A 12262-nucleotide genomic window follows, 5' to 3' on the forward strand; every position below is an offset into this window, starting at 1 on the left:
ACTGTATTTATTTTGAGATGCTCTGTGTTTCTTTCAATCGGTTTTAAATATAACAAAGAATTTAGTAAAATAACTTAATTATCATTAAGCTAGTGTTAGGAACATAAATTGTGACTAAGGTTTGGCGGGAGATTTTAATTCAAAACTTATGAAAACAAGACATTTGTACTAAAGAGCCAGAGCCAGTTTTGGCCATGTTGGTAACGAAAGGGTTAAATGCAACTGGGTAAGCCCTTTTCAACATTGATTAAACTTATGATCAAACACATTCCATCTGTGACCATCATGTCCTTTTAGGGGTTTTTAAAACAACATTATCTAATGTGCTCTTGTTAAAAACCGGAGGGTGTGATTTGAGATTTGGCTGCTCTTTTGAGCAGGGTGAACAACCAAGAAGGCTTCCACATTGACGAAACAGGAAAATATCTTGGGAATATTATAAAAAAATATATAGCAAATACAGAAAAATTGTAATTATTATTATTGAAGATGAATGTTGAATAAAACCATAGAAGATTAAAATAAAACAAACAAAAACCTCTCTAGAATTCAAAACAAAATACTCCACCACCACCACCACCACCATTCTGTACCAAATTCTCTAAAAGTTTTAAACAGTGAAACAAGAGCAGACAACCCCTGCTTATCTGAAAAGTTTATCCTGTCGCATATTACTTGTATACAAAAGTTTTAAGAGAGAGAGAGAGAGGGAGAGAGAGAGAGAGAGAGAGAGAGCAGAGAGTTTGGCAGAGGGAGAAGTGACAAGCTGAAGCATTTCAAGCATCCAAATTGGAAGAAAGAATTAAAAATGGAACAGCTGTAATTGGAGACTGGGCTTTAATTTGGTGTAAAATTCCGTCTGATTGTTGTAAATGCAAGTAAAACATAATTAAATGGGGGGGAAATCTGCAGTTAATGAATCTGGATAATGAAGTGGGGGGTGCAAGGGGGGAAAAAAAGATCATGAGGAATATAAACTTAGTTTTTTTTTTGCTCCCGTGCTCAGATGTTGTCACCAATTAAGAAGCTGATAAATAATTGCTGTTGACAACCTGTTGTTGAATGTAGCGGTGAGATCCCTTCCTCGACCGCAACAACAGAGTAGGGGACTTAATGTGTGAAACAGAGCAAGTTAGGAAATAAAGAAAAAAAATTACCTTTATAAAGGGTAAAAAAACTGATGGTCACTGTAATAAAACAACACTTGACCCCTCTCTCTCTCTCTCTCTCACATATACACCTACTTAATCCAAGAAACAAATTCACTTTACTGTAGATAAAAACACTGACCGACAACAAACAAGGAGTGACAATAATTTTTGGCCTTTTTTTTTTTTTTAAATCCCAAAACATGAAGGAGAAAATAAGTGTTTTTGAGTTGATATTTAAAAATAGAAATAGAAAAGGAAAGAAAAACAGAAGAAATTATGTTGAGAGGGTTTTTGGGCTAAAGAAAGTTTTGAGTAAACAACCAAGTAAACTTACCACTTCTCCTTCGAAAGGTGAAATTTCCAGGCATGACCAAGTAATGTGCTTGAGGGAAGAAAGTGTAACAGAGCTGAATAAATGACTGTCAGTGTGTTACTAAGTCATCATTGTCAGCTGATGATGCCGGCCGATTGTGAAGACACTTGAACTATGGAGAAATAACAATAACAACAGAGGCAGTGGTTATAATACCGGCAACTGTTGTTACTGCCGTTGATGGTGATGATGGTGATGGTGGTGGTGATAGTTGTAACAGTGGTGGTGGTGGTGGTGGTAGTGGTTAGTTGTATGCTATCCGTGCCAATAGGATGTAAGTGAAACAAGAGGAAAACATGTTTTAATATAGTCACTGCTGCTTCTGCTTCTGCTTCTGCTGCTGGTGTTGTTGCTACAGTTGTCAACAGCAGACAATAAGGGAAGAACTATGCGGCGCAACAAGTTCAGAAAGTCTTTGGTAAAACTGCCGTGGACAGCGGCCGATTGTTTGGTGAACAAGACGGAAGACAGCAAAACCATCCGATAGAAAGTTGGTCCAGAATTTTTTGTAATTGACAAGAAACACCCAGCAAAAAAAAAGTTTGGAAGCTGGACGACGGCACAATCCGTCAACAGGCTGAATGGAGGATGCGTATGTGTGGTGAATGTATGTGTGTGTAACTCTGTGTGTGTGTGTGTGTGTAAGAGAGAGGAGAGAGGTGGAGATGAGAAACTGTGGTTTGAGCTTTTTTTTTGTTTGTTTTTTGTGTGTGTGCGTGTGTGTGTCTTGGTAAAAACTACAGAGTAAGAAGCTAGCCGAGTGGTTTACTGGTCAAGAGAAATTATAACGAGCTTACACTAACGCACTACCACACGCTGCCAAGTAGCTTCATGAGTCACATCCCATGGAAGGCCAGAGTGGTGCGAGAGGGAGGTCAGACCTGTTGCAGCAGCTCAAGTCAATAATAATACACAACATGAACGTTTGCTAGAACTGAGAGAGAGAGAGAGAGAGAGAGAAAGAGACAGTTAGTGTGAGAGAGAGAGAGAGAGAGAGAGAGAGAGAGTTTGCATGTGTGTGTGTGCGGAGGGGAAAGAAGTGGGGGAGGTCAGCAATGGAGGATGGGGAGTGGTAATCAGAAACTGGTCAGAGTGTGTGTGTGTGTGCTTGGCTACATTCTAACATAACAGAGCTGACAAAAGATGACTCCTAGGAATCTATTCATGTCTAAACTGCTAAACTGAATATAATAATACTAACAATTATTATTATCATTATTATTATTATTATGATGATAACAATAATAACAACAACAAATTATTGAAAAAAAATTCCATTAGCTTTTCACATCTGTCCAAATGAAAGCTGTTTAGCATTTTCATTGTCTCTCTCTCTCACCACACACAACTTAGTTCACACATTGTTTAATATATATGTAGGTGTTTTTATGTCCATACACACACACACACACACACACACATCATTTCATTTATAATCTTTTACTGGTTTCATTCATTGGACCGTGACCATGCTGGGGCACTTCTTACCAATTGTTCCAGCCGGTTATACCAACCAGCCCCCGGTACTTACCTCAGCCTGGTACTCAATATTATTGATCTATAGTTGTCGAGCAGCTAAGTCACACACCTACACACCTACACACACACAATGGGCTTATGCACTGTTTTTTTCTCTACTGATAGAAGAGACCGGATCAGGTACAACGGAATGTGCTCAAAGCCAGGGCCTCACCGTTGTGAAGCAACCTTGCTGCCACACAGCTATGTCTGCACACACCTTGAACCCAATGTGCGAAGAAGGAAAGAAGTCGAGTTTTCCTTTGAGACAATTCTTTAATACTGACAACAAAAAAGTGAGAAAGAGAGACAAACACACACACGCACACACACACACGCACACACCAGTGTAGCAGTTTCAGTTCCCGATCTCGCATAGTGGTATACAGGTACAAGAAAGAAAGAAAGAAAGAAAAGAGAACATGAATCCAGGAAGGTAAGTTCCAATAAGTACCCTTCATTCAAACTGTTGTGATCTCTGGCCAAGCTAGAGCAACCGCCTAATTATACTGCAACTTGTTCTGTTGATTGCATAGTGCGTTTTTGGTGTGTGTGAGTGTGGAAGAGAGAGACAGACACTGAGAGAGAGAGAGAGAGAGAACGAGTAAGAGAGAGAGAGAACGAGTAAGAGAGAGAGAGAACGAGAGAGAGAGATAGAGAGAGAACGAGTAAGAGAGAGTCAGACACTCAAAGAGAGAGAGAGAGAGAACGAGTAAGAGAGAGTCAGACACTCAAAGAGAGAGAGAGAGAGAACGAGTAAGAGAGAGTCAGACACTCAAAGAGAGAGAGAGAGAGAACGAGTAAGAGAGAGTCAGACACTCAAAGAGAGAGAGAGAGAGAGAACGAGTAAGAGAGAGTCAGACACTCAAAGAGAGATAGAGAGAGAACGAGTAAGAGAGAGAGAGATGTGCATGAGGGTATGTCTGCATGTGTGTGTGTGTGTGTGTGTGAGGTTTTATATTTTATTTCTGAAATTTCATGCTTATGTATGCATGTGCAGATATGCGGTGTCATTTGTTTGCAGCTTTCCACGAAATTATGTGTGGCCATTATACTCTTCATAGGTGTGTGTGTGTGTGTGTGTGTAAGCATAGCTCCAGGACAGCTCTGATCCAACAGCCAGTCCTCCAACGTGCAGATAGTCGACCGAATAACAGGGTGTGACACATAGATTCCTCTTGCCAGGCAATACCGAGCCTCTCCCAAGCTGAAGATCATGCTACACACTTCGATATGTGGTGATGAATCAGAGTTTAGTGAGACAACTTTAGATTTGTTACACCATCTCCCTTTCCGCAGCCTATTTCTGTACAACAGTAAATGTTTCTGGTGGCAACAGCAGAGGCAGGCAAGGTGGACTTGGCCAGAGAGCAATAACTACTGCTCTTTCATAATTAAGGCTTACTACAGCAACAAACTGTGCCCTTCACATGTCCAACTGGTCAACTGCTCTTATTAAATTTTGTTCCATTGTAAAACAGTATATAAATATAGATTTTATTCCTAATTTTTCAAGATGTTTGTGTGTGTGTGTGTGTGTGTGTGCATGTGTGTGTGTAGGTCTGCAGTAACTGCTGCAGTGAGTCAGCACAGGTACTGATGAAGATGGCAGAGCTAAGATGCGAGAGAGAGAGAGAGAAATCTAGCCTGGTGAGGTTTTATGAACTTTAACAATTACCTTCAAACTAGAAACATAAGTACCGAAAATAAGGGAACGGGAGACGGGTGGTTAACAAGGGGATGGAATCTATACAAGGATAAAATTCATTGCAAGTTTGAGTTACATAACAAACCACATGACAGATACTTGAATCAGACAGATGCACACACACACACACACACACACACACACACAGAGATAAAAATGGTGAAACATATACAGGCATAGATATATGGAAACACATAAATGCAGATTGGACTACCGGTTACATCATCATCATCGTTGTTTTAACCCTTTGGTGTTTAAGCCGGCCATATCCGGCCCAAATATCCGACATGTTTTTACGTTCAAACTGGCCATATCTAGCCTCTCACACCTAACCTACATTGACATTCTAAGAATAAACTATCATACCATTGAAACCTCAAAGCTATAAGATAATGTATGATTAATTCAAAACAATTTGAGTGAAAAAGTATTACATTTAACAGAGTAATCTGAACACTAAAGAGTTAATGCCTACTTTCCTTGCTTGCATGGGTCAGACAAAATTCAATGAGGCAGATTTTCTACAACCGGACGCTTTTCTTTGCCCTAACCATCACTTGTTTCTAAGCAGTGTAATATTTCCTCTCGTCCTTTGGATATGAACAGGACAATGGTCAGTCATGATCTGGTGGAAGACTGCAAACAACCGACACTGCTTGCATGATGGCGATATTTGTGTACAATTACCACGTGACATCAAGACAAGGAGACAGAAACACAAACAAACACACACACACAACTGGCTTCTTCCAGATTCTGTCCATCAAATCCACTCACATGACTTTGGTTGACACAAGGCCATAATAGAAGAAATTAAGCCAAAGTGCTGCTATGCAGCAGGACTGAACCTGAGACGGTGTAACTGTAAAGTAAACATTTTAACAACACAGCCATGCCTATTTCTAACCACTTTTTTGTAATCAAAAATACAAACTTTCCCACAACTCAATGCATTGTAGTCACAGCCTCCCTTTATAGATAATTGGTTGCCTCAGTCAGCTGAGACTGCAACAGTTTTCCCCTCATATTTCTACAGATGAATTTTTTATCCTTTACTTGTTTCAGTCACTAGACTGCGGCCATGCTGGAGCACTGGCTGGAAGAAATTTTAGTGAATCGATCCCATTTTTAAGCCTGGTACTTATTCTATCGGTCTCATTTGCATAACCACTAAGTTACAGGGATGCAACCACACCAACACCGGTTGTCAAGTGGTGGTGAGGGACAAACATAGATACAGACACATACATATTTATACGATGGACTTCTTTAAGGTTCCACCTACCAAATCCCAAATCTACTCACAAGGCTTTGGTTGGCCTGAGGCTATAAAAGAAACTCACTCAAGGTGCCACACAGTGGGACTGAGCCCAGGACCTTGTGGTTGAGAAGCGAGCTCCTTACCACACAGCCACATCTGTGCCTATGTTGGTTTATTATAAAAATGCTTGTGAGAACAATTTAACAAATATCTGGACCAATGTGTTTAGCTGTTTTTCATTTACTAGTAATAGCAACCAAATCCCCTCAAATTACAACCTTTCTTAAAAACAAGACGATACATTGACTAATTTAGCCTAAATATACAAAAAGACATGATAGTCATGGTTGGATTGTCTTTCTTTCAGAGATTTGCTTAATCTTGAATGACTATGAAAAAACATACAAATTCTGTAATTAGCAAAAATAATCCTGACTCCTCCCTCTAGGGGTGAACTTGGTAAAGATGTGTGACCAGGGGGAAGTAACTCAAATCAACAGAAACCATCTCCTCACATCCTTTCCATACATACATATATACACTCCATGTATGGGCCAAAAGTAAGCTTGGAATCAGTTAGAAATAAGAGCTAAATCACCCTTAAATTACACTCAGCTATTTAAAAAAAAAAACAAAGAAAAGAAGTGAGGAAATGTATTTATGTAATGCTAGATTTTCTATACTTTTATGGAGGTTAGTATATTTAATGTATGTTCTTTCAAAATTATTAATTAATTGTAATGGGAAATCATTAGCTTCAGTGATAATTTGTTTCTGAAAGGTAAGGGAAGCAACTCTAAAACTCAAATTGGGTAAAAAAGGGGAATAGGGTATTTTGAGGGCATTGGGTCCTGGATCTTTGGAAAGTATAATTCAGACATGTTTCAATCTTTTCAGACCTCCTCAGTACAGTATAGTCTTATCCATACAGACCAGACTAAGATATACTAAATCTAAATCTAAAATAGATTAGATGGTTATATATGGAACATTTTTAAGGTGGTGAGCTGGCAGAATCATTGGCGCGCCAGGCGAAATGCTTAGCGGTATTTCGTCTGTCGTTACGTTCTGAGTTCAAATTCCGCTGAGGTCGACTTTACCTTTCATCCTTTTGGGGTCGATAAATAAAGTACCAGTTTCGCACTGGGGTCGATGTAATCGACTTAATACCTTTGTCTGTCCTTGTTTGTCCCCTCTATGTTTAGCCCCTTGTGGGTAGTAAAGAAATATATATATATGGAACATTTTTGGTCAGCTGGATCAAGCTTGACCTAGAACTACATCATTATGATGTTAATGAGGATGATGATGAAATACCTAATAAAGGCGGTGCTCCAGCATGGCCGCAGTCAAATGACTGAAACAAGTAAAAGAGAGTAATTAGTTTCTGTGCTGTTATGGCTTGGATTGGACTTTATTGAATGTTTTTATAGTTGGATGCCCTTTCTAATGCCACACTTTAAATCCACTCTTATTACATGCACACACAAACAAGATTTGTTTTCTAATGCTGTGTTGTAACTATGGTAACAGTTGTTGCTAAGCAGATCGCCAACGCAATATTAGAAAGATAAAGTGATGATGAAGATAATGTTTAAACTGCATGAAGTAAATATCATATGATTTGTATAAATAATATCATTTGTCCCATCAAATGCTAATGGAAACACTTAAGACAATGAGAGAGTTAAACCTGCTGGAAATAACAGCCAAATTTCTCTCAAATTACACCATACTGTTTTAAATAAGAAAGATAGATTGAATTAAGTATGAAAAAAAATTGGGACGGTTGAACCTTGAATTTCTTTGGTCATAGGTCTGCGGGATCAGGACTGACCTGGGGCTGAACAATAACAACCAGCAGAAGTTAATTTAATTAATGATACCTTCCCACAAATTTGCACTAAATATGTTAGAAAACACCTTCCACGCTGCAATTGTTTTTGTTCCAGCACACGATCTCAGATCAAGTCACTTGCTATGCAAGTACATCTCTGTAATTATTTTTATGATTAATAAATAATAAACCTGTTGTAGTTGCATAGCTTCAAGCTAACCCTTATCCAAGCAGACTATGACCAAAGTCGTTCTAACTAGAACTATCCTGGTTTTCGGAGGGAAAGGACCACATCCTTTTTTTTCTTCTTTTTTCCAGGTTGGCAGGGTATAATTCGAGGGGTATTCAGCTGTTATATTTAGCAGGCCAAGTGACTATGTTGAAGCTCCCTTGTTAGTTCACAGTTATATAATTCTGTGACAAAATAGATTAATTATTAGAAGCAAAGTATGCAGGTCATTCATTTGTGTTCTACAGAAGCTTAGTTATTCCTGGAAAGAAATTCCATTTTATTTTAGTGCTTTTAATTATCAATCATGTGACATACCATTTTACCTTCCTCCTAGAAATAATTCTTTTTTTTTTTTTTTATATTCAGAAAACAAAATTTCAAATCCATAAAAAATTTACTATTCTGCATTGTATTTATGTAAAAGTATTATATTTTTCTATTCCATCATCTATATTAATCTAATTATATGAATCATAATGTAAATGAGGAAACCTAATTAAGGTTTCTATATCATTGTCCCCCCCCCTCCATCATTTGTAGATTCATGTTTCAATATCTTTATATTGGATCAGTGCAACTGAGTTTCAACTCCCATCCTATGCTTTACATTGAACAATTAACAAATTTTTTTTTTTTTTACTCATTTCAATTATTGGATTGCGGCCATTGTTAAAGAGTGTGGTAATTATTCTGTCAGTCTCCTTTGCTGATGTGCTAAGTTATGGGGATGCAAAGAAACCAACACAGGTTATTAAATGCTAGAAGCACGCACGCACGCACGCACACGCACGCACGCACACACACACACACACGCACGCGCGCGCACAGATATAACAGGCCATAAAGGCAGTATGCTGGCAGAAACGTTAGCACACCGGGTGAAATGCTTAGCGGTATTTCATTGGTCTATACGTTCTGAGTTCAAATTCCACCGGGGTGGACTTTGCCTTTCATCCTTTTGGGGGGTTGATAAATTAAGTACCAGTTGTGTACTGGGTTGATCTAATTGACTCGCCCCCTCCCCCAAAATATTGGGCCTTGTGCCTAGATATAACAGGCCTCCACACAGTTTCCATCTATCAAATTCACTCACAAGGCATTGGGTAGCCTGGGTCTATAGTACACAACACATGTCCAAGGTGCTGTACAGTGGGTTTGAACCTGAAACCACTTGGTTGGAGAGCAAACTCCTTGACCACACAATCCATGCTAGTGTCTATAAATATTTCTACACACACACACAAAAAAAAAAAATCTATTCTATGAGATGAAAACAAAGGAAGAAAAATGAGACATCACATGAATTGTAGAAAAAAATGAGACATCACATGAATTGTAGAAAAAAATGAGACATCACATGAATTGTAGAAAAATATTAAGTAACAGTGAGAGACTGCTTTCTGAATCAGAACTAAAAGTGCAAAGCCTATTGACGTTTTTAACAATGAACAGCCTTTGGACACTTGTCTGAGATGGGACCTGGTTATGTGGTAGGGTAATTCTACAGCAGAACAAGATGCCGATTTCATTCTTCACAAGCAAAACCTCACCAGTTTGAATGAATTTTCAAAGTGAAAAAAAGCATTAAAATTCAACTTCATTTTTATACAAAGATCCAAGTCTTGTGATTGTTATATTGCTAATACACCTGGGACAGGCATGAACACCCTAACTTTTATGCTTACATTCACAGTATATATTTTATATAGACATATAACACACACACACACACACACGTGCACTTTATAAGAATAAGTATAATTTATAAACATCAATATCTAGTGTTCAGCTTGTCATTATTCATTGAATATTGGGTTTTGATTGTCTTTCTTTTGTATTATTTTTTTACCTTTTCCTCAGGCTCATGTAATATTATTATTATTATTATTATTCAGCTTAAAATAGAACAACAACAAAAGAGATAGTTGAACGTATGAAAACCATTTTATATTGAATTATCATATCAGTTACCAGTGTGAAAAGCCAGGAAACAGTCTCTATATAAACCACTTCCGTCTACCTAAAGATATCTCTGGATGTCTGCCTGCCTGTAAGGTTTTGTGTCTGTCAAAGGCTGTGTTACAAACACGGCCATCATCTTCAGGACCAGAAAATTGCTTCTGCTCCTAACGACCACACAACCACTAACCTTTTACAAAACTCAGACGAGTCCCACAATGGAATGGGACTATTTCCATATATGGAACACTACCACAAGACATCCCAAACATGAAACATAAATGAATAGGTGCAGGTATGTGTGGTTGAGAAGCTTGCTTTGCAACCACATAGTTTTGGGTTCAGTCCCACTGTATGGCACCTGAAGTGTCTTCTACTATATAGCCTTGGGTGACTAATGCCTTGTGAGTGAATTTGATCAATGGAAACTGTGTAGAAGCCCATCGTGTTCATGCATGCGTGTGTATGTGCATATCTTTTGTCCTCCCCGCTGCTTGACAATCTGTGTAGGTTCATTTACATCCCTACAACACAGCAATTTTCAGCAAAATAGATCAAGAAAATAAGTACTAGATTTTTTAAAAAAAAAGGTACAGGGGTAGATTTGGTCAACCAAACCTGCCAGTGGCCATGTGGTGCCCCAGCATGGCCACTGTCCAATAACTGAATTAAGTAAAAGGAAATAAAAGATAAATACAAATAAACCATCCAAATGACTTGCATGACATCTCTTAGCAACAAACTCCAATTTCTGACCCACCCAGACATGCTGGTTCTTCCTGCTTTCCTTTCTACCCTTACTACAAAGGACTCTGCCCTTCACAGATGAGCTCTTCTTGTACCGTTCCTCTTGTCTACCCATTATTGTCTTCCTCATTATTTAACAATTCCTTCTGGCTCTTGTTTTATCAGCAGCTCTTAAATTACAAAGGCGGCGAGTTGGCAGAAACGTTAGCATGCCAGCCGAAATGCTTAGCGGTATTTCGTCTGCCGCTACGTTGTGAGTTCAAATTCCGCCGAGGTCGACTTTCATCCTTTCGGGGTCGATTAAATAAGTACCAGTTACGTACTGGGGTCGATATAATCGACTTAATCCGTTTGTCTGTCTTTGTTTGTTCCCTCTGTGTTTAGCCCCTTGTGGGTAGTAAAGAAATAGCTATTAAATTACAACTCTTCAAAAGAAACATTAACCCTTTAACACTTAAACCAGCCACATCTGGTCGAAATATTCTACTTGTCTTATGTTCAAATCATCCAGATCAGGCCTCTCACACCTACATTACAATGTTATCCTAAAAATAAGTAATCACATCAAAATCTGAGCAGCAAAGCAATGCATGATTAATTCAAAACAAAGTGAATAAATAAATAAATAGTGCATTTGAGAGAGAAGTCTGAAAGTTAAGCCTTTCGTTACTGTATTTATTTTGGGATGCTCTGTGTTTCTTTCAATTATTTAAAATATAACAAAGAATTTAGTAAAATAACTTAGTTATCATTAAGTTAGTGTTAGGAACATAAATTGGGACTAAGGTTTGGTGGAAGATTTTAATCCAAAACTTATGAAAACAAGACATTTGTACTAAGAACCAAGGCCGGGTTTCAGCCGGGTTGGTAACAAAAGGGTTAACAGATTAAATTTGCACTAAACTTGCCATTCTCGAAGGGCCCGCAAAATCCATGGGCATAGCTCCTGCTTACAGATAAAACAAATAAAACAGATAAAGACGTGCGTCTCTGTTTTCTTATAATTCTCGTCTGTGCGTCTGCCAGCAGATGTTTACAAGGTGAGAGAGATGATGCTATCTGACGGAAAGATACAGAGAAGGAAGCTTACCTTTTGGAACTTTCATCTTCTTCTTCTCTTCTTTACTGTCAGGTTCCTTTGGAAGAGGTTTATTCTCCAATGGCATGTTTACCTCTCTGCAAAAGAATAAGAAATTCATCAAAAATGTTGCTGCTACTGCTGCTGGTGATGTTGATGTTGTTGTTGTTGTTGTTGTGTTGCTATAATTTGTTGAGGTGGAATAGCAACAACAAGAAGGAGAAGAACATCATTATGTGTAGAGTATTAGAGCACTTGACTGATTGATGTAAGTGAGGTGAGTCAAGTTATTAAGTGGAGATATACATCTTAGAAGGGAAATAGAGAGTGATTTGTATGGTGTGGAATAAGGCAGACTCTGGGGAGGATAAAGAGAGAAAAAAGAGAGAGAGGAGAGA

General features: G+C 38.4%; 1 protein-coding gene and 1 long non-coding RNA gene across 8 annotated transcripts in view; one reads left to right on the forward strand and one right to left on the reverse strand.

Annotated features, from left to right (window-relative positions):
- LOC115222097 (serine/threonine-protein kinase PAK 1) overlaps positions 1-12262 on the reverse strand; it is a 217639-nt gene that overhangs the window by 59540 nt on the left and 145837 nt on the right. For 6 of the 7 annotated variants that reach the window (XM_036511203.1, XM_036511204.1, XM_036511205.1 and 3 more), the window contains one exon: positions 11877-11962. In XM_036511203.1, the coding sequence (XP_036367096.1) occupies positions 11877-11962 (86 nt within the window). Of the gene's footprint in view, positions 1-1485; positions 2253-11876; positions 11963-12262 lie in introns of those variants that run through there. The other variant, XM_036511207.1, reaches the window with a different exon arrangement.
- Positions 2523-12262, forward strand: part of LOC118767129 — a 138495-nt gene continuing 128755 nt past the window's right edge. Inside the window, exon 1 of the long non-coding RNA XR_005003026.1 lies at positions 2523-3478. This is a non-coding gene — a long non-coding RNA (uncharacterized LOC118767129). The remainder of the gene's footprint in view (positions 3479-12262) is intronic.

The sequence above is a fragment of the Octopus sinensis genome, linkage group LG19 (assembly GCF_006345805.1).
Source record: "Octopus sinensis linkage group LG19, ASM634580v1, whole genome shotgun sequence".
Lineage (NCBI taxonomy): Eukaryota > Metazoa > Mollusca > Cephalopoda > Octopoda > Octopodidae > Octopus > Octopus sinensis.